Source organism: Neopelma chrysocephalum, unplaced genomic scaffold (genome assembly GCF_003984885.1).
Source record: "Neopelma chrysocephalum unplaced genomic scaffold, ASM398488v2 Primary Assembly neopelma1_71, whole genome shotgun sequence".
In the NCBI taxonomy this organism is placed as follows: domain Eukaryota; kingdom Metazoa; phylum Chordata; class Aves; order Passeriformes; family Pipridae; genus Neopelma; species Neopelma chrysocephalum.
This window is the reverse complement of record NW_020897731.1, coordinates 7,968,363-7,992,198: the sequence shown is the minus strand read 5'-3', so window position 1 is coordinate 7,992,198 and position 23,836 is coordinate 7,968,363. Positions and strand designations below refer to the sequence as shown.

General features: G+C 38.4%; 1 protein-coding gene across 11 annotated transcripts in view; it reads right to left on the bottom strand.

Annotated features, from left to right (window-relative positions):
- Positions 1-22,914, bottom strand: part of SLIT2 (slit guidance ligand 2) — a 268,106-nt gene extending 245,192 nt beyond the window's left edge. For 10 of the 11 annotated variants that reach the window (XM_027686452.1, XM_027686443.1, XM_027686454.1 and 7 more), the window contains exons 1-4: positions 22,465-22,655; positions 20,632-20,703; positions 19,425-19,496; positions 2,034-2,105 (exon numbers count right to left, since the gene is read on the bottom strand). In XM_027686452.1, the coding sequence (XP_027542253.1) occupies positions 2,034-2,105; positions 19,425-19,496; positions 20,632-20,703; positions 22,465-22,640 (392 nt within the window). In that variant the 5' untranslated portion in view covers positions 22,641-22,655. Of the gene's footprint in view, positions 1-2,033; positions 2,106-19,424; positions 19,497-20,631; positions 20,704-22,464 lie in introns of all 11 variants that reach the window. The other variant, XM_027686448.1, reaches the window with a different exon arrangement.
- Between the last annotated feature and the right edge of the window lie 922 nt (positions 22,915-23,836).

The window sequence follows — 23,836 nt, the reverse complement described above, 5'->3', positions numbered from 1 at the left end:
TAAATCCAAAGCATAGTATACATTTTATTAATCATGTTTAGAGAACTTTAACTCTCCTCAGAAAAATATTTTTTTGGATGTAAATACATCTAAGCATATACAATGATACATGTAAAAAAACAAAATAATTTTATACTCTTCAAAGTGATCAAGCTACATATTTTCTGAAAACTGACCAAAAACTTTTAGCTAGCATCAATACCTTTGTTGGCCTGACATTTTTTCAATTACAAATTTAGCACTAAGCAGCTGTAGATTTTCAGTTTAATTCATATTTTCTTTTAAACATGAATACATTATAACCAGACATTCACTTTCATGGTCTGATCAACAATAACCCTTAGGCAGAGGAAATTTAATACTGTGAAGCCAGGGATCTCTTACTTTCCACCATATATGCTTTGAGCAGTTGTGTGCTTTATGTCAATGGACATTATAGATTTAAGACTAGCATCTATCAAATAAACAATTCTGAAATAAATATACTCAAATATGATTTTGCCTGAAGTGTGCATCCATTTTTTGCCTGCAAATTATGGCTTATTTCTATTTATATGAATCTAGATAACAACCATTACACTATAGGTGAAATAATAAAATGATCATAAATCTCTTTCATATTCCTTTCTGATGGAAGTAATTTCTTTATCATGGCTGAGGGAAATTATAAGAGACTCAATTGTTAATACATAATACCACATATGAATATATTATAACATTATAGCACAGCAAAATATTTTTGTTTGTCAGGACAAAAGCCTTCAGTAGCTTTTTGGCCTCATCATTTAACAACTCGTTGAATCTACAGCAAAGTTCTGGAAACAAAACATACATCCAAAGCAAATGAATGAAATAAAATACACAGAAATAAATGTTTATAATATTAAGAGTAATTCCCAGTTTGCCATTTTATGTTGCTATGAGAAGGGAGAAAAGAACTATTGTTTCATAGTATTAAAACAAAAATCAACTCCTAAAAATAAAAGCTTCATTATACTATTTTTTCCTCAAACATATTTCCATATACTAAAGTGGAAACAACTAAGAGGAATCCCAACTTCCTCCACCTTCACGTCTCTTTTTCCAAGCACACAAGGGATGAAACTCAATATAACCAGCAATTTCAACAGCAGAAATCTCACCTGAAGTCTAAAGAAATGTGTCAAACACGTATCTAATTACAACAGGGCTGAATTTGTACAAAAGCCTACTTAAGCATGTCATGTTGTATCCCTTCAATACCACAATGTAATCTAAAAGTACCTTATAATTTATTTAATTAAAATAAACCAGAATCCAAACTTTATTCCACATTTCAACTGCAACAGAATTAAGTGGCTTCTTAGAAAGGACAATGGGCCAAAATATTTTTTTAAAAATATTGCTAAAACATTATCAAACCAAAGAATACAATCAAAACAAAAAAGCCACTACCCAATTGGATGTTATTTCTATTTAAGGTAAAGAATTTCATAGTTTTTTCTTCTCAGAGCTCAAGTTACTACCTTTGTTTTCTTTGTGATGGGACATAGGAGAGTGTTCTCCACAGACCTAGCATTTGCCAATGCTATAATTTTTATAGTAAGTGTGTACAGCCACAAAAGCAGAACATCACAAAACCAAAATGCTTATACAGTGCTGCATCTCTGGGTCAGAATTTCCACAGGCATTTTTATTTCTTTTAACACAGAAACAAAACAAAACAAAAAAAGCCAAAACCAACCAACCAACCAAAAAACAGGAGAAAAGGAAAGTATTCTTTCAGCAAAACTTCCCTAAAGAAGTGGAAATTGATGACACAATGCATCAACTGTACTGATAGTTGTCTCATACAACTATCAGCATCTGACACAGAAGTAAAATAAAATATAAAAAAGTCTTGCGAAGCAGTACTCAGCTTAAACAATACATCAATGTTCCAAGATGCATTTTAGCCCTGTTTGAGGCAAAAGACAAAAAACCTAATGCGAGACAGAATAACAGACCAAATCCAAACATTCCCAAATAATAGTTATTGGGCTATGCCTACTTACAGCCTGTATAACTTCGGCGTCCCCAGAAAGAGCAGTTCAGAAAGCAACTGGAGGTTATTTCTGTTTAGGCGCCTTTAGAAAGAAAAAGAAATAGTTGTGTTAAATTACAAATGCTACAGAGCAATGCAATGCAATCATTTTGAGTAGGCATCCCAGTGATGTAACAAGCTGATTTTAAAGACCAGAAAGGTCCATTAGCGGAGACATGGTCCAGCAGTAAATTTACCATGGACTAATTACATTTTCTGGTTTCCCCCTACAGACCATATTACCTATTTTATGAAAGGTTTTGAATCTCTGCAGTGTGAACCAATCACTAAGTCAGGACCCTATCCCGCATAAACAACCTGAAAGCTTAAAGTACAAAATCAGCAGTGTAACTTTAATTCCCTACCAACTCTGTTCCTCTTAGTATAATAAAGCAGACAGACGTTTTGTGACCATGAAGAGGTTCAAGGGAACACGTATGAAATGTATACACTTTAAGTAACAAGATAAGGTTATGTCTAAAGATCCATATGACCTATTTATTTAAATAAAAAAGCAAAGGAAGATGTTACAGAAATCCTGGTCAAATCAAATCCAGAAAAATCAAGATGTCACAGCTTATATTTGGCATTACAGGGTTTTGGGGGGGTGTTTTGCGGGGGCTTTGGAGGGTTTTTTAATGCAGTTTTTTTCTCTATATCTGTAAATGTAGGAATTTTGAGGAAGTTAAATATAACATGATTAGTTGTAACTAAGACAATGTACAAATGAAAAACTGCAACTGAAATCTGGAAGGTACCCATTTGTCTGTTAAGTTTCTAACTGAGCATGCTGACCAGGGTCACAGCTGCTTAAACTGAGGTGACAAGATCAAAGCCCACTGTATTATAGCCATAGACAACAGAACAACCACTGGCCAAGACAAAGATATTTTCTCTTCATGATCTCTTTTTTCAACATACAATGCAGATTATTATCTCTGGTGTGTGTCAGTGACAGCCCTGGAGCTTACAGTCATACCAGTCAAGAAGTCAAGCTCAAAATAGGTTTTTGGTTGTTTTCAAGAAATGCTCCACACATGCTACCTGCCATTCAAGCAAAGCAACCTACTGGAAAAAGCTCTTTTGTTCCATAAACCTTATCACAAGGCACAGTTTGCAATGCACGATGCTTGTCAATACAATAATTCAGGGCATTCCTAGACACCAGACTGCATGGGATTATCTGAGATATAGATATATATAGATAGATAGATATAAATAGATATCTATATATAGAGAGATATATATTATCCAGTGGTTACACTACATACATCAATAGACTCCTACCAAGACATTCCACAAGGTGAAAAAATATATTGGGCAGCAGTTTTGCAAAATTAGGTTTTAGAATTTCATACAGGTTCAGAGTTTCCTGTTTGTTAGTCTTAGGGCTGAATTTAAATAATTAAATCTATGTAGCCTCTGAGGACTCATTTTGCGTAAACATTGTTCCATATAAAGGTCTTTCCAGTTTAAAGTTTTTTTTCATGACTTCCCATATAGATACACACAGACATTCAAAAAAAACAATTTTACATAGCTTCATGGTTTAGTTAACTTAGTTATTGCTCCCTTAAAGCTCAATGTGACTACTGATGAGAGTAAAATAATCTTAGAAATATTTTTATGTACACACAGATGTGTTCACACATATCAAACCATTAGCAAACAGTCAGCTTTTTGAGTTCTAGATATCCATAACTCTCCAGTCTTAATGTCAGGTTCCTTCTTGTTAGTCAAGCATCAGAAATCCTGATTTCTTTAAGCAGAAGAAATCTAAATCATGCATGTAAAGATTAAAAGAAAATTTAGAGTGAAAAAAATTGAAAAGGAAGGACTACACTACTGGGATAAGAGAGATGAGTGATAATGCAGTTAAGTAAGTAGGAAAAAAAAAATTCAACTGTGATCTTGCAAGTCACATTTCCAAATCAGTCAAAAGAAAATTTTCCATATAAAAGAAAGATAGAGCTATAAATAAGTTAATGGCTAGTGGAAGACTTCTGATTTGAACACTACTTAAGAAGAAAACCTTACCTACATAAAAGCAAAAAAGTGATATATTTTAGTGCTTGTGGATCTATTGCATTTTTAAAATGAGGTCATCTAAAAATAGAAATTTTCTGACCTTTAGTATACTTGTACATGAATGTATATACTAAGACCACAAAACTGAAAAAGAAAGTTCTGTCAAAGTAACAGTTACATTTGTGATCCGAACATATTGTGAAAACGAAATTAAGAAACACTGAACCTGAACAAATTAAATAAAAAGAAAAATAAAATTAATTCACTGCTTCTTTTAGCAAAATAGAGACTTAAACCTCTAAATACATGATTACAGATCCAAAATTACATGGAAAAACATGCAGGGTAAAAATTTGGTAAGTTAGTCTCCAAATAGCTGTTCAGGACAAAAACGTCTGTTGGTATTTCTTAAGAACTCTATCAAGTTTGGATGCTAGACAAAAATAGTGAGCTGCAACTGAAAGGGCAATAAATTTACTCAATATCTGTTATTTTGTAGAAGTTCTGTGTAATACAAAAAAGGCACTATAGTACAACGATCAAGTTCATCAGGCAAGCTGCCTTTCACTAAATGCTACAAGAGTCTTACAGGAACACACAGCATCACTCCAAAAGATACTTTACAGGCAAAATACTTGCTCTAATATAAAAAGAGTTAATACCTTAGATCAGGAGTTTCTGGTACTACCTGCAGTTCATGTGGCCCACACAACTGAGTATACCATTAACATACTGATGCGTGTGCTGCTGCGCAGACTTTCAAATGTAAGTTCTGGACAATAAATCAAGTTCCATTAAATTAGCAATAAACAGCACTATCCTCACGTCTCAACAGTTTCTACCAAGTGAGCTTGGCACTTTGAAGTAGTGTTTCAACACACATTTTTACTTTGCCTTTTACAAAATTAAAATACTTTTTCTTTGAACACTAAGTGAATTAAGGGAATACACATGTTAAACTACTGATCTTTTATGAATCCTATATTTTGTAGCTTTTACTTGGAATAATTTCATCCCTCGCACTAAATTTTCTTTTAGAACTAAGCTTTCTCTACCAAATATTTGATCATTCTTTATTTATTGCCTGTGATTAAGAACATAAAACAGTACTAATTTTCATGAAGGCAATAACAGGAAATATGTCCTTTTCCATACTTCAGAAAGAGGCTTCAGCTATTCTTTACATCTAATAAGTTACAGCAGATGCTTTTAAAGGGGTCAATTTGATGTTTTAAGTTTCCTATAAGGAGATTTTATGAACTTCACTGAAATAAATTTTTCAGGACTACAGTAGATAGTTCTGTCTAAAAAAATGCTATGAAACTACATGTATGTGAATGGGAAAAAGGATGCAGAGCAAATCTGAAATACAGAGCCTAATACCACAGGACTCAACAGCTTCCCATTCAACAGTCACTATGAAGAGTTTCCAATCCTTGGACAGAGTCACACAAGGAGTCCAGAAAATACATTACTGTTTTAAAATGGTTCACTAACATACATGGTTCCCCACCAGTTCAACTTTTTCAGGTGACCTCATGCTTAATTTTATCTGAAATAACAACACCTATCCAGAACACACAAACGCAGTGGAACAAGAGTGACTGAGAAAGACATGATCCTCTTTCTCCCTGGAGCTGGAACTCGAGGTAAGCACAGATAGATCACAGAATCCAAGACAGGAGATTGTAAAGAACTACAGCCACTGCAGAGTAAAAACAAGCAGAAACACTCCACCACATTTTATTTCAATGTGTGTTGGCAGACGCCTTGCCACAGTTACCTAGCAGGCAGTTTCCCCTGGAGCAATGCAAGAAGAGAAATTTCAGTTTCATGAATTGAACTGGTCTCCCAGAACTGGCATGAAGTTCAAGGTGAAGCATTGAAGAAACAGCAAAGAGATATTCCACACTGCTACTATTCAGTTTTCCAAATGACCTATAAATATTTGTGTTTTTCAGGCAGAGGCAAAGAGCTCAGAAGAGAGAAAGTGTTAGTGGTGTGAGCAACAGAAAGCATACTGGAGAATCTCTTCTAATATTGCGATAACTTGGACTGTGAAGTCCCTTTGTAGTGTCCAAAAATAAATGGATGAGGGTCCAATATCATATAATTCTTTCAATTAAAAAAAAAACCCTGAAGCATAGCTGCAACTAAAGTATATATCATTTTTTCCTTCTGTTGCTGAAGGCCTCTTTAGGAAGAAAGAGATTGGGCAAACTGACACCCTTACACAGGTAAATTTTTGAGTTCTTCATGACTAATTTAAGCAAAGTCCACATACTATCTAGAGTACACAAAGTATTTCACATACCTCAGCTTAAAGCTCCCAGAGTTCAGTCTTCTAAACACAATAAAGACTGGAAAAGCATCTTCAAAGTGAAAAGATGGAAGAAGTATACAGAAGGGTCAATTTAAAGACAAAGAATGAAAATCTTTGACAAGTGAGGGGGAGAAAATACCCTTTAAAGGAAGCTCAATACCAACAGGCAGATAAGAAGTAAGTACAGACAAACAGTATGTTACATTGTGAAGGAAGCAACAGTAAGGTAAGCAAAGAAAAGGGGCTTGATTTGAACTACTGGTTCAAGAGAACAGACTAACTTAGCTGAAATTGGTACATATCTTAATCTTACTTATCTTCTGCATGCAGCCAGAGGATATATAGAGGATGAAAGAGAGAGGTACACTGCAGGGAGAGCACATTATGGTCGCAATAACAACGTATCTAACCCACTGAGGTCTGGCCATGCCACAAATCTGTTCTGATATCTCTCTCAAGTTTTCATACCACAATAACTATGATCCAGTTGCAATCACGCATGAGGGCAGAAGGGAGAAAAAAAAATCTTAATTATACTTTGTACAATGTTATCATCTGCAACTGCTATAGTTCACAAGCAGGTCTCTATTTGTTTCACAGACTTGTTACAGCCTTCACTGTAACTTGTTTCTGGATCCCGTGGTATCAACTACATACAACCGCAGAAGCTGTAGGAGACTATAGAGCCTCTGTGGGCGAGTGAGCTGTTCCAGTGCTTCACTGTGCTCATGGTGAAGAAGTTGTGCCCTTACTTCCCATTTGCAGCCCATACTTTCCAGTTGTGCCCATACCTCCCAAGTATGCAGCCATACTTCCCATTTCAATTTATACTTGTTGACTCACCACAGCAATGAATCCAGCTCGAGCTTTCTCATAACCACCTCACGGGTACTGGAAGGCTGCTATTTTGTCCCACATAAGTAATTTTCCAGTAGCTTTTAATTCAAGTAGAGGTACTTCTACCCATAGGCCCTCTCAAAAAAGAGAAGCACTCAAAGATAACTTGAAAACTGATTGAAGTTAAGAGTTGTTCCAAGTAAGTTATAAATCAGCTGTACTCTTTAATTAGAAACAGCCTATCCCATTGGGTGCATAGAGAATGACAGCCTTCCAAAACTCTAAATATGAAGCACAGATGCATTTTCTTCTACCACCATTGCTTCAGGAAGGATAGAAGGCTTCCAACTCACACAAACTTATTGATAGCATAAGTCATTATTTTTCATTCCTCTTTCAAAGTTAACCAAGAGAAGTAAATACACTATCTGCATATAGTAGCACACAGCACTGTACAGCTTAGAAATTGTACTCTAGAAAGGAGCACATCCACACCTTCTGTTTGTCAGCAGAAGACATTACTGTCACACCCATTTGAAAATACCACATAACATTTCACTGAAGCTCATTTGCAAAATATACATGAAGTTTAAAAGCACAAAAGCCTTTTTTCATTACAGTTCAATTTTTAAAAATTTCAATACTTGTCAGAAATCAAACCTCTGTGTGTTCATGCAGCAGTACTTTCTACTCACAAGGACTGAGCCCATCGGGCTCCCTAAGTAGTTCCAAGATGTTACAGGGATATGCATCCTCTGGAAATGTCTAACATTAGTTATGAGCTCAGGAAATACAGAATCAACCTACAAAATAATCCAAGAACCTTAAAACAGAAAGCTAGTGCACAGCACCCAAATCATCTCCATGGGTTTATTTAACCATGAAGTCCTAAAAGTCTGACTCTGATAGGGTCAGAATAATAGAGTTCAGAATATGTGACTCCTATTGCCTCATCAGAGGATTTTATAGAGAGCTTGACTTAGACTTATATCTGAAAGGAAGGCAAGTCTTACTACTTTTCTACAAAAAAATGTTGCTGTATCTGCTAGAGGCAGAAAACATTCGTGTATCCATATCCAAAGCCACAATATGCTGAACTTCAACACATCTGGCAACTGCTGTCGATGAATGTGACTTGAATGAACATGTCATCAAGTGAGAGAAAGGCCCAAGAACTAAGAGCTAAGCAAAAGACTGTGCCAGGTTTTCCATTAAGAATTCTCTGCAAAGATCTTGTGTCTCTAGTCAAACTATTCATAATCTCATTAAGCCTAACAATATCAAGTTTACCAACCACATGAATAAAAACTGGAATCTGAGAAGTTCAGGACCAATCTTACAGCATTTGGATGGCCAAGAAAGTTTTCCCCAGGTCAAAAACCACTTAAGCACAGCTCCACTTTCCAGGCTAAACAGTGACTAGCAACAAAAGATATCTAACTTAGTCTCCATTTAATTTCAAGTATCTATTAGATATTTGTTTCAGCTAAAAAAAATAAAATTCTGAACAGAATCAGGATACTACTGCAAACTCAGTTTCTTATTTGTGGTACTACAGTACTACACAGTACTAGTGTACACTACTTAAACCCTAACATATTTTCTGTTCTTCATTTTCTTCTCCCATGAGTTTGATGTCAAGTCCAAAATTACCACAATCAATTCTCCCTACATTATGCAGAACAGTGTTTTGCACTGTAAGGGGTCTATACTCACTTTGCCTTTAAAGAGTGTTTTTACTAAGAAGAAAGAAACTAAGACTTTTGTTTTCTGGAAGCTTCTGTATTCCTTACTGTTTCAACAGAAAGGATATTTCTATAAATAGTTGGTCACTACTCTTCTTAATTCTACCTACGGCACTAAAAAGCCTGAAAAACAAAGTAAAAGCCAGGAAACTACAGGCTGGGAAGCCCCACTTCAATGCTTGGGAATGTGACAGAGTGAAAGAGAAGCTATTTCTATTCTAGACACAGTAAGAACAAGATGATGACTGGGGGTAGTCAGCATGGATTTACAACAGGGAAAATTATGCCTGACCAACCTGATAGCCTCCTACAATGCATAAAAAACTTGGCAGATGAGGGGAAGGCAGAGGATGTTGTTCATCTTGACTTCAGTAAAGCTTCTGACATTGCCATTCATAATGGTTGTACTCATAGACAAACTGATAAAGTACAGGCTACAAAAGCTGATGGTGAGGTGGACTGAAAATTAGCTGAAGTGCCAAGTTCAAAGGGCTGTGATCAGGGGCCCAAAGTCCATCTGGAGAACAGTCATTAGTGATGTACCCCAGGGGTCAGTACTGGAGCCAGTACTGTTCAAAATTTCATCAACAATCTGGAAGATGGGACACCATGCACCCTCAGCATGTTTGCAGATGATGCAGAACTGGAAAGAATGACTGATACACAAGGTGTGTGCACTGTCTGTCAGAGAGACTCAGGCTGGAGAACTGTTCTAAAAGGAAACTTGCGAAGATCAAGAAAAGAGCAATGCAAAGCTCTGCACTTGGAGAGGACTAACACCATACACCAGCACACACTGGAGAACCACCAGCTGGAAATCAGCTTTACAGAGAAAGGCCTGGGGTTCAGGTGAATAAGATAGAACTGGAGCCAACAATGTGCCCATGCACTAAAGGCCAACAGCATCCTGGGCTGTAATAGTAAGAGTGTTGCCAGCAGGTCAAGGCAGGTAGTCTTTCCCTACAATAAGCACTAGGGAGACACCTGGAGAGATGCGCCCAGTGCTGGCCTCCCCACTACAAGAGAGACATGGATGTACTGGAGCAAGTCCAGGGAAGGACCACTAAGATTAGTAAGGAGGCAGACTGAAGCACACTGGGAGAAGTTGAGAGAGTTGGGACTCTTTAGCCTGAGGAGAAGGCTCAGAGAGATATATCAATGTGTATAAATACTTTATGTGTATTGTGTGATGCACTTCCTTGCCAAGCAAGGAAGACTGAGCCAGACTCTTCTCAGAGGTGCACAGGGAAAGAACAAGAGGCAATGGGCACAAATCAAAGTACAGGAAAATTGCACTTAGACCTAAGAAAATTGTTTGACTGCAAGAGTAGTCAAACACTGGAATAGGTTGCCCAGAAAGGCTGTAGATTATCCATCATTGGGAGACGTTCAAAATTCAACTGAAAACAGCCCTCAGCCACCTGCTCTGATTGACCTTGTATTAATCTGTGGCGTGGGACTGGACAATCTTCAGAGACTTCTTCAAACCTCCACAATCTCATGAGGCTAATTTATTGGATTTTATTCTATAAAGTATACCACAAATAAGGAAACAGAAGTTATAAAACCTCCATGGACTAATATAGGTTCAAGTATCAGATGAAACAAAGATGATCTTTGACAACACCTGGGATCACTTCCAAGCCAAAAAAAAAAAAAAACAGGAAAAAAAAAAGGCAAAGAAAGATGGAAGGGGAAGTCACTCTATTATATGGAATTTAACTAGAGTTTGAACAGATTCTTTAGAAACACGAGAAAGGCCTGGGGATAGTCCTGATAGGCTTGTAACTGTCTTTCTGGCACTGAGCTACCGCAGTAAGTTTTCACTCAAGTATTTTTCTATCACACCTGTACAGATGTCCTGCCAAAACAAAGTCAGAAAGGCTGGTGTTCCTTAAAAAAATTAAGGGGACTTTGCCACATTGTTTTTGATTATCGGTCTAGGCTATTATTAAAGACAAGCCAGCACAATGCACTACATATTATGAAGGAGAATAAAACATTTCATCCGATGAAGTTTCAACCAGACTCCTCATAGTAAATGAGGTAATATAACACTATGAGTCACTGAAGCTGCAGCCAGATTCTTCATACATTTTTGGAGTTTAACTGTAAAATTCCAGATAGAAGTGTGGTTTCTGCTACTAAAATAAGGAGCATCTTTGATGTTCTTTCACATATTCTATATTAAAATGATGACAACTCAATTTTCACCTGTGGCCATCTAATATTAATCAGTTTTAAAAAAAAATTGAACTGTCTCTGCAACAAATAAATATGATTTTTACAGACTAAAACTAAAATTTATAGCATTGAGTTTAATATCAGTGCTCTGTAGAATCAATTTAAAATAGCTTATAAACACAAAACACCATTTGAAACAAAAACATTGGTATAGTTCTGCAGATTCAGACTTGGTTTCACCATTTTGCAAGAGTGCAAATTACCCATTTCAGAGGAAGCAAGAAACAAGAGCATCCAGCAAACAATGTCACAAAGGATGAGCACAAAACAGATGTGGGAAAAATAAACAGCCTTCCTGCCCTGGAATTCGTAAAAAGGTCTACAAAGAGCAAACAGGACTTCTCACTGCAATTTGACTTCTAGACCTATAAAAGGAGTCCCATGAGAAAAGACAGTCAAATGAATAAAAAATACTAAAAATAATAGCAGGCACTGAAAAGGCTTTTAGAAGAAAATTGCTCTTGGACTTATAGTTTTATCAAACATTTTGTAGTATTCTGTCATCAAAATGTAGCTATCATCTGATTTTTTTTTTTAAATTTCATTAGAATATTGCATCTTTTTAAATTCTGTCTTCAAAGATGGCCTTTGTGTATTTCTGATTTAACAGACATTTTTAGAGAAGATATTTGAAGCTGCTTTGACAAAAGTCTGCTAATACAGAATAATTACTGTAGTATTTTTTATTTTTTTTAACTATAAATACAGGTGCCCCAGTACAATTCACGTAAAATAGTCCCACATTCCCTTGGTAAGTGATTAGCACTGCAGGCTTCATAGTCTCCTGCTTGTTCCAAGATGAGGAATGTGCTATGCTTTGCCCTTAACTATGTAGGATTAGCTAAGAGAAGGATTTTTCACATCCATGATTAACAAGGAATAACTGTTCACCCCTTCAGGGCTGTTCAAAAACAGGTATTTGTTACCTGAACTCATTATTCTTCTACTACCTATCACACACATGCATGAAGGCATTAACTCTTCAAATGCTCATGTATTCAGCCTGATGCCAGACAGATAATTAAGTATCAATGCTATGGGGGGAGGAAGTCATAACATCGAGCAGTCTTAAAAAACAAGCACATGCATAACCCCCTGAGCTGTAGGCAGTCTGAATTAGACTTTCCTGTCTGCAGCAGACAAAACTGTTCAGAATGTACCCCAACCTAAAAAAATTAGTTCTCAGATTCAGTAAGGAACTTCCACACCAAGATAAAGACCAATACTCAGTGAGAAAAGAAACTGGAGAATAATTTCCAGCTAAAGAGCTAAGAACTCATTCTAAGAGCTCAGTACAACTTCTGTACTTTATAACACAAGATCTTACGACCAAAAAACTGATTTCATTGACACTACATACAGTCAAGCACAAGATGAAATACTGTTCATTTATTGGTTGTGTTTTTAACTATGATAGTGATATAACTTATTCCTGGAATAGTAGTGGTGACTCCACTGCTAACATGGCATTTTTCATCAGGGGTCCTAAGATTCCACAATAACCTTTACACTTCACACCTAAGAGTCTGTAAACCAGGAAAAAAAAAAATCAAATTTTGCTTCAGCTAAAACTGCAAAACTGCAGCATAAAAACAGAAGACATTTGACATTTTTTCCAGAAGTCCCTGCCCTCAAATTTTGATCATATAGCTTCACAGAAGTAAAATCTACTGTTTCTTACACTTCTCTTCTGTAACTGAAATGACTATATACTAGGAGAGATTCAAAACCCAGAAAGACAAAGTTCAGCCCAAACTAATTATTCTGGGATTAATTTATTGATACAGTTCACATTTAAAGAATCATGAAAATCCTGCTATTCCTCTTTTAGAAGTTAGTATTTTCCTAGTTGGAATTTACATTTTGTCAATTGAGCTAGTCAAGTAATTGGAATAAAACTGCAGTCTCATGCCACATATCAATACATAATAAAAAGTTAGCATATAGGTTTATTTTAATCTCTGAACAGTATGTTTTATCCATCAGTGATACAGTAAGTCTGCACCCTAAGAAAGGAGATACACATGATATAGTGCAGCTCTTTTCTAGACTAGGCAGAAAGAGCAGTACCAGTTCATAGTCTATTTTGAAGCAGCTGTTAATTCCCTCAATAAATGCCCAGGCCTGATGGACACTATTGCCTAAGATAAACTGTATTTGTTTTTATCCCAGATGGACTGTTTCATTTCTTAGTCCATCCTGCTATGCATGACTTTGCAAGATGAGATGCTCCATAAAACACCATACATTCAGAGATCATGGTAACTCCTAAGTCAGTTTAGATTTTATCATTTCAAAACCTACTAATGCAGCATAATAGTTTACTACATTTATCTGATGAGGTTAGAGCTCAAATGGATAACTCTAACCCTGTAATATGTGAAATACAGCTAAAACTCACTTTATTTTATTGAATCCTATTTAATATTTTTAACAAGATCGACTCCTATTTATTGAGGTTATAATTAAGCCCTTGCTGCAGAAACTGCAGGCACAGCAGTTTCACATACAAATTTATATCCAGAAATTGAAGTAGTTTGTTTTCTAAGTAGAAAGAACTTTTCCTTGAAACAATTTAGTTGAAATATACTTTTCTTTCTGTGCTGTGACACATCTGTAAATTTCAAATTGTTCATATGTAGCATGAACAAAACCATAATGACTTTCAGTACTACTCAAACACTCATAAGTACACACCTAAGTAAATTCTCCCTTCATGTTAACTTTTATTAACTTGTTTGAATGTATTTGTGGATATGGAGCCCAAATAAATAGCAAGTACAGACAATTCCTCAGTTTGAAAATTTAGAATTGTACTGTAAAAATTTAGAAAAAAGAATGAACGGTAACAAAACATTTAATTCTTGAAATATTTCTTGCCACATCATTCAGTAATGCATTGTAAGAAACATGAAAATACAACATCAATAATTTCGGTTTAAAAGCTATTTCATGTACCAACTTGATGTTCAACCTTACAGCATTCTTTTCTTGACCTCCTGATTTCAACTTATTCACACCATGCAGCTCAGGGGAGCTGGTTTTTGGGGAGGTACGGGCGGGAAGGGAGATTTTGCTTAGATACTAACTCAGAGCTTGCAGTTGTGTCTGTGAGAGTAATGTTTTATCTACACACCACAGCAGAAATACATTTCATGGGAGTTGGTGGCCTTTTTGTTTTGTTTTGTTTCGGGGTTGGTTTTGTTTCTTTTTAGTTTGGCTTTAAGTCTACACAGGTAACACTTTAGAACTATTAAGATCATAAATTGACATTTTAGAAATAAATTTTGCTAGTCAAGTATCAAAAGTGTAGGGTCTTAGCCTGGAAACTTTTTAGGCCACACAAGCAACCTTTCTCACAGGAGTAACTGGTAGGACTACTCATGCAAACCAAGTTATTCACATGGTAAATGTCTGCAGAATCAGACTCCAAATTAGCATTTTAGGGGCATACCACTGCCTCAATGGATTATTCACAAATACAGAAAAAACAAAATGTGGGTAGTTTTCAAACAATTGCTGTAAACTCTTCCTATCCTGACATTTTTCCATGTTTAGCATAGTTTTAGAATGATAACAGTTGGAATCCCAACTACTAGACCTAAAAAAATATTAGGAAAGATTATGATAAAAACATTCCTGTCAGCCAAAAAAAATTTTTTTCTAAATGAAAAGGTAACTGCTCTTCTCTTTAAACAAGAGTACAGTTAGCCCTCAAAATCTGACTACACTGCTTTTTGGAGTACAAAGAACTGTACAGAAATTTTAGATTTAAGTAGCTTATAATAGAAGTGGTTCAGTCTATAGCAGCTGTCTTCAACCAAGTTTTATACTTCCCTCCAGATGGCAATAACTTGTAAAAACACTGGGATATTTTGAGCAGTATCGGCAACACTGCAGAAGGAGGTGGCCTTGGGGATAACAATGGCCTACATTTATTAAAAATAATTTTTAAAGTTGTGTCTAATAGTTTTCAGAAAGTGGAGATGTACAGTTTATCTTTATCTTGCCTTCTTAAGAGACTATTTCAAACTATTATAAACATCACACCCAAGACGACAGTTTTATGAAGAAAGAAGAAACAAGTGTTTAATTCCACATTCTCATAAGGAATCGTTTCAAAAGGTTTTGTCCCCCATAATAAGCAGAGGTCTCTGGAAATCCATAAATGTTGTCAAAATCCTCCATACCTAGATCCTTTCTGTTTCCCTGCCATGAAGCATATATATATATATATATATATATATATAAACATATACACACACATACCCACCGATACATCACTGTGGCCTATGTCAGAGGCTCACGCAACATAACAGGTCATACCCCAATCCCTTCCTTATGGGAACTGTCATGTACTGAACATCCACATGCTCTTTAGAGGCCCTGCTCAGGTACATGGGCTCATATAAGTAACTAGTTAACATAGAAACTCTTGCAGATGTTAAATACAGGACAGACAAGACCATAATTAATCCAAGAGTTTTTGGTACTGCTTTGGGATGTATTCAAAGGTATAAGCTGTCCCAACTGAACTTCAACACCTACAGCCCATTTTTCTATCAAAGAGGGTTGGTTATTTCAGCAGACAGAGCATCTATACAACACAACAGACCATGTGATTCTTCCATTCAAGATACAGGCAGAGAAAGCCATATTCGTGGCAGACTCACTGGTTCAGGCAGTATTGCACCGAACCGGCTTGGACTGGAGACTTAAGATTTCAGCCCTTAAAGTGCTTCAACACTGCTGGAGATGGGGACTAAGTAAACAATGCAGTGTATACCCATTTATTTGAAGACTTCTCACAGAAGTATCCAACTAAAAGACTTACAGCAAAATCACCTTTGCCAGGGTTTCTCCAGCTACTAAGTTCCCACAGACCTATAACTTACTAAGTTGCTAATTTCCATCTCATTTTCCCTCCCAGTTCTTATGTAGCAGGCATACCTATACAATCATTAATTGCAAACTGAACATTTTTACTTTAACGCAGGGCTGCTGTAGTAAGAATCAGTTGTTACAGCAGCATTTATTGTAGCTTTCAGTTCCACTGCACTTCTACAATTACTCTGGTGTGACACAAATTCCCATTGTGAAGCATATTAGGTCTAAATAGCTTTGTGTACATACTACCACATCTACCTTGTGTACTAGAGATTTGTTACTGTTTCGGTAAACTACAGGAGAAACCATCTGAGAGAGGTACATATACAGATTTAATCAAATCATATCCTAAGCAGTTCCTCTCTTCTGAAGAGAAGGTTGAGAGTTTCTTCTCTCTGAGAATAATTTTGCAAAGTGCTTCAAGTCTTCCCTTTCATTAGAGAGAGCTGAGGATATTCAGCATTTCGGATTCCAAGTTCTAAAAAGAAGTGTGCACAAGTAACTCACTGATGAACCAAACAGTTCCTTAGAAATCAGAGTAATTGGTCTAAAAAAAAATTTTTAACTGAAATTCCAGTTAAAAGGGAAAAAACACAAAAAAAAACAAAAAAATCCACCACTTCAGTTAGAGAGATGGTTATTTTTTTCCCCAAAAGGCCACTACAGTGAAAGTCTGTTGTTCACATTAAAGAAAGTACTGAAGTACAGGAAATCTATTTTAAAATTCAGCTTGTACACTAGCACAGGATATTTCAACATAAGAAATATTAAATGTAAACAATCTGATAAACCAAACTGAGTTCATTTAAATTGTAGTAAGGTTCTCTTATACCTTCTTCTGGCATACTAAAAGGTCTGTGTCAGGTATTCTTTGACAGCAGCTTGGCACTTTCCATTTAGAGTGAAAACGTGACACCCTACACTTACACACTGAAAAAAAATAAAAAGCTTTAAAGTGCTTGCTATTTAATGTATAAAAGAAAATACTTGAAGGAAGTGCCCACAGGTTTCCTGAGAAATCATTTTGGATTTCAGAATCCCAAGGAGATGAATTGGCTGTCAGATAACAATGCGCCTTCATCAGATGGACTTGGCAGTTGTAAACAAGAAGAATTTTCTCAGCTTTTCCTCACAAATATGAAATATTTGCTCTTAGCCAACAGCTGGGGCGGTTTAAAGACATCCTGCATATATATTCAAATTACAAGTCACCCACACACCTAACACTGACTGAATTCCAGCAAATTAAAGAAACTGACAAGTGTTGGAGCAGATACAAAATAATTCTGAAGACAAAACACAATCTGACTTCATAGGTCTAAATAACTAAATTTTCAAATGTCACAGTTTGCCTGCTGAATAGTGAAGAAAAATAACTCACAAAAGTAGCCATAATTTCTCTTCAGAACTAGTGTCTTATGTAAATGGAAAATATCTACTACTGTCCAGTTATCACGGAAAAAACAAAGAAAAAACTAGAAAATGTAATGGCAAAATACAAGCACATCAGACAAATAAGTTTTACTACTGAAGTTCATTTTTCTCTAGTATTACAATTCTGTACTTCAAAAATATTACCAGTAAGTGCCTTGAAATTATGACAAGTTTAAAAGTTTTTTGAAATTTGTTAATAAATCAGATAGCAAGATCTTACTTCGATATAATCAAGAAATAAGGCTGACTATAAACTGTTTTAAGACTTTGCAAGCATTTGGTATCTCAGTGTCAAACCAGATTCACAGTGAAAGCATGGGTCTTTTAATGTTTATTAATGTTTCATGTATGTGTACTTACTTTTGCAATATGAACTAAACTGTTGTTTAATTTTTTTATCTGGACCTTATAAACCCAATTTAGGTATGTGTATATAATATTCCAATATATACCTCAGCAGGAGAAGCTGTACTAAATCCCTATGCTTTGTACAAAGTTTAAAACACTTTGTAAAAAGCATTGCATTAAGTGTTTTAATACAACTTAGAAATGCATAGTCAGGTTTTTTTTGAAGAGCAATCGATCTCATTAAAATTTATTAAAAAAAGTTGTACTATATAATAACACTTCCATTTTTAGGTCAAAACGTTACTTTGGTTTATTTGAAAAAATGAGGTAATTATCTCAAATACATAATATTTCAACTATTAAAGAAATATCATAATTACACTGGTGGTTACTAAGTCTCTTGAACAACTGTCAAAATGACCAACGAAACCATAATGGTTTGTGGGGGTTTTTGTTTTAAACACACAGCGGTTGTGGATACAAAGCAACTTTAATAAGACAAACCATGTTCAGGCCAGTGCTGCTTTCAATGGATTAAAGTAGAAATACTTTTATAAAATTAAAGCAGCAGGATATGAAAAACTAAACAAGACCTCAGAGGCATTCTTAAAAAAAAAGGTGATATAATGAAAATGCAGCAACTAAGATGCCTAATAACAAAGGCACCACTCTGAAGTTCTACACAAACATATATTAATACAGTGACATTCTTGGACTGTCCTGACTCCAAACTGAAACTACGTCCAAAAATCAGCATCTTGCCTTTAACAAGTCAAATGTCCCAAGTTGTACAATACATTTTAAAAAACATTTGCATTTGAAGTGCAACAAAATAAGAAGGCACATACTGAAAATTAAGCAGCTATTATAAAAAGCTAAGCTAGTTTGGGAACTACTCATTTTCTAGGTCTCACTGCAACCAAGCAGGTGTTTGTACTTCAGCTTCACCACACAAGATCCCCTCATCTCTGCTCCATCTTCTCTCCCCGCAGTACTCAATCTTTTTTTTTTTAAATCCAAATTCAAATAATTTTTGAAAGCTAAATTTTTCTAAGCCTTTGTAAAAGCTTTAATCATGTAAAAACTGGAGTAGAATTCAATTACTGCTTTCATACTACATAACAACATTTTATAACCAGTAGTTACGTCCAATAAGACATTGTATGAAACATCTAACATCTCCAAGACTAGCACCTAACACGGTATGTCAGAACAGGCTTTTTTGGTCTACTTATGTTTTAAAAAGTCCTTGTGCATTCAACATCTGATTGTATTCAAACTATTTCTTACAGGACAACTGCAGTTTACACTTCAAATCTGGACTGTTCATGAATGCTCCCCTCCCAATCGAGTCCCATACATACTGCTTGAGAATTTCTTATTTCTCTTCTGTCTCAATAAGGCTAGAAGTCCCAAGTTTATAAAAAAAAACTTAAAATCCGAAGCCTGAGTACCTTAACACACAACTAATTTGACCAAAAAAAAAGTTCACACTTTTAGAATTAAAAATACTTACAGCCTCTCCAGCTCTTTTAAATCCTGGAATGCTCCTCTCTCAATAGTACTAATCTTGTTTTCCATGAGCTGACTGAAACATAGAAATTTTTATATATAAGTTTTAATATCTCTGAGATAAGTTGTTGTGTTAACAGTGGTCATTTAGAGGCAACCACATATTCATTAAAACAATACATCAGCTATCCTAGAGCAACATTCACTTTAACCTTCCGGACCCCTGTCATCAACAGTTTACATGGGCTCATATACCCAAAAGAAGGAAAATAATCTTTGGTAAAAGAAACAGGAATTGATATGACATTCACTCAGTTTAAAAGTCCCAAGTTAAAAAACTACACATACGCTTGCACACACATTGCTGCTCTTCGGCAAGCTACAGACTCCAGTCGAACAGTATGATGGGGATACTAGTCTTACATGAGAATAACAAAACTAAAATACTGAATCGTGGTGTTGGGAGAAACATCAGTGAAAGACTGTACAGACACTGTAACCATAACAGCAGTTCTGTTTTGTAACAAAATTAAGAATTACTACAATGTTATATTCTATTTCAGAGAGAAAGAGAAAAGGATTTTATAAGATTGCTTGCTCAAATTAAACCAGCCTTATCAAATAAGTAGATTTTGTCCTCAGAAAAAAAGAAAAGCCTACAAAATTTTAAAACCTTCAGAATGCTTCAAACAAATTGTTTAAAACAAACAAAAACCCACCCAAACAAACTAACCAAATAATGCATTTCTCAAATTCACTATAAAAGTGTTTGTATTTTGTCCAGAAACTGCAGAAAAACAATCACCAACTGGGATTTGCCTTTATGTTCAGTAAAGGAATAACTTTTTTCTTAATAAATACCCCTATAGTTCAGGTTGAGAGCACCCATTTTCAGTGTAAACTGTAAATTTCAGAACCTTGAACTGAATTAACTCCAACCACTTTTAGCAGCTCTTACTTTTAATACACACGAAATTAAATCCTCAAGTTCTGATAACCTCAAGGAGATATTAAAAAAATTTATGCAAATTATATTTAAAGCAATTGCTAACTTATTCATAAGTGTATAAACATGGCAAAGGGGTTTAAAGTTCAGATCCAGTAGCACAACAGTTAAAACGTAATAATCCATCCACCTAATGAACTGAAAAGTAACTACAAACTCTAGCATCAGTCTTAAAAGATACCAATGATAGAAAGAGAAAACTTACAGAACTCGAAGATGCCTTAGACCAGCAAAGTCGGTCTTCGTGATTCTTGTGATGTTATTTCCATTAAGATCCCTAAGAAGAATAATTTATAAGCAGCAAAATTAAAACATTCAAAAGCTACTCTTAAATTGTTTTGTTTGTTTTCACAGGCATAGCATTTTCAGAAGTTAGGAGACGCAAATGAACACAACAAACCATTCCTACAACTAACACCATGTGAGTTCCTGATTTCCAAGCAACTGAACCAAGGTTTTGAATCTTGTAAGCAGTAGTTTGAAACTTTGTAACAAGAGACTCTTTAAAAAGTCAATTCTGCCTGCGATTATAAAGCTCACATTTATCTTTAACAACAATCTTTAACAATAGAAGAGTCAAAACTCTCAGAACATGGTTATAACTGCATTTAGAAAACCACCAAACCTACTATATATATATGCGCTACAGTATTTATTTGACTGTTACAAATTGACTGAAATAAAGACAGTTTTAAGCATTTTTGAGCCACTTTCAGATTTCCTAGTATGGCTAAAAATGTGGAATAGAGCTTAATTTCCTATAACAAACATTAGGTTTCAAACAAGCATAACACTGTTGGAGTAAATGACAGAAAATATGATTTTACCAAAACTTATCTCTTCACTTGCTGCACAGGAAGCTATACTGACTGCAAAATGAGAAGCATGTTCAGAAGCAATGGAAACCTGCATTTAGGCCCTGGCATTTCTGGTCATACTTCTAAACTACTTTTTCCTCTGGAGTATATGCCTGTTTTTCATAACCTTTTGGGTTCAAGATATAAACTTCTCCCAATTCCAATCACTACAAATAAAACCAGACTTGGCAATTCCTGAGGTAAGCCATTAGGAAGTGGTATTACATGGAAGCTACTCTAACAATTACAGCTCATTCCCAACGTAGTCAGGAAAACAAAAACGTATTTTTTTAGTGTTTTATACCACGTGGGTAAAACACCACTGCAAAGAAACCACACAAGTCTCAGGAGAAACGTGTCCCTGATATTCTTCCTGAGTGAAATCCACCACTCCAGACGTGCGTTCATATGCCAACACTTAAATGACTTATTAGAGAGCAAGAAATAATGCGCTCACCTCTTCCACTCCCTAAGACCTCTGAAGGGCAGCCTGATATAATAAATAACCGACCACATGGAGAAAACACCCCTAGCCGCAGAGTGCGCGACAGGAGGGGAGGGATCACCGCTGTGGCACGACTTAGTGCCCTGCGAGTGCGAAGGCGGCTACCGCACCCCGGCGCGCCCTCGCCCGCCGGCAGTTGCCGAGCCCCGCGAGCTCCCGCGTCACGCCGGGGCAGCGGCGGCAGCGCGCCCCCGCCCGCCCCTCCGTGCGGGAGGGAGCGCTGCGCGCCCGGGGCCTGACCGCCCGCGCCCACGGAGCCGGGCCCGGCTCTGCCTCGGGGAAGGCGAGCCGTAACAGCCAACTTTGCCGGGAAATGGGCGCCGGCGGGCGGAGAGGCCGCTCCGCCACTGCCTTGGGGCACCTCCCGGGCCCCAGCGGTGCCCGCCCCACCGCCCCCGCTCCCCGCGGAGGAGGGAACCGCGCTCCTCACGGCGGCTTCCTGGGATGGAAGGCAGCGGCTGGCAGCAGCGCACACCTCTCCCGCGTCTCCGCGCATCGCCGTGAAGCGGGCACGGCCAGCGGCAGGAGTAGGGAACAGAACCCCCCCACCCAAAGGGCGTCGGGACCCCAAACCCGGCCGGCGCCGGGGTCCACCTCAGTCCGCCAGCCGGCGGGAGCCCGGCTGGGTAGCCGGAGGCTGAGGAGCGGTCGCCGCCGCCCCGGCTGGGTTACTTACAGCCTCTCGGTGTTGCGCGGGATGTTCCTCGGGACGCCGCGTAGCGCCAGCCCGTGACAATCCACGGTGCTCCCCGAGCAGGAGCACTGCGCCGGGCACGGCTGCGGCGCCACCGCGCCCGCCATCGCCAGCAGCAGCCCCAGGGACAGGGTGAGCTTCCCCCAGCCGCACATCATCACCGCCCGGGCCCACCGGCCTCGGCCCCGGGGAGGCGCGGGGCGCGCCGCCCTCCTCCTCGCCGCGGGGAGCGCTCCGGCAACTTTCAGGGTGCGGAGACAGCGAAGTCCGTTCTATCCAAAGCCAAGTCAAGAAAACAACCCCGGCAAAGTGAGGCGGGTGGCACCGCTCCGCGGCTGAATGCAACTTCGCTGGGCGCGGGGCCGGGCCCGGGCCGTCCCTTGCTAAGCCCGTCGGTGGCGGGGAGAGGCGGCACTTGGGGTCTCGTCTTCACACACTCCCTGCGACGGCGAAGCAAACCCACAAGGCTTAGGGTGCGGCAGAGTTGGGCGAGCTACTTATCTTCCTCCTCGCCCCTTCCAAAGCCGTGACGCCCCGCTGAGCCCCCGGCGAGAGGCCGCGGAGCTCAGTCCGCCCCAGCGGCGCTCCCTGCGCGGTGGCCCGCGCAGCGCTGCAGCCGCTCCCACGCGCGTCCCCCGCCGCGGGCCGCTCACAGCCCCACGGGGGGCGGCGGCGGGGCTGACACCGCGCACACACCGCCCTGCCAGAGGCGCCTTAGCAAATCATACCCCTCTCGCAGGCATTCATCAAACTGTCTCAAGGAAGGAGGAGGGAAGGGGGGAAAAAAAAAAAAAAAATCAGTCAAACACACAAGATGCTGTTGGGCTTGGCTCTCCACCCCCCGCGCCCCCTCCTGCTGTACGCTCCCAGGCCAAGTTTAGCAGGAAAGGGCTGGTCCTAGAACACGATAATAATAAGCAGCCGAGAAGTGATTCGTTGCCCTGCAGGACGGGAGTTCATCCACGACCTTCTCCTCGGTGACAGATCACAGTTATAGATCCTCCTGTGATCCTGGGAGCACGGCGAGACAGAGAAAATAACAAGCGATGTGCAGCGAGAGCGGGAGGGGCGGGGAGACGGGGTGTTATTCTGCTCCCCGTGGTCTCCCGGATACCGTGGTTTTGCTGCGGCAAAGGCACCTGATGGGAAAGGTGGGAACTGCTCAGTCCTTCCACGTGAGGCCAGTTCAGCAGCTCCTGGGCTTGCTGCAGTAAAGGGAGCAACTTTCCTCCTCTCCCGAAGCCCACCGAGGTTACAGCGCCTCGGGAAGGGTTGGCGCCCCTTCCCCTGCTCCCGCCGGTGCACCTGAGCTGTCGGTGCTGGTGCCGAACAGTCCGGCCCGGCCCGACCCGAC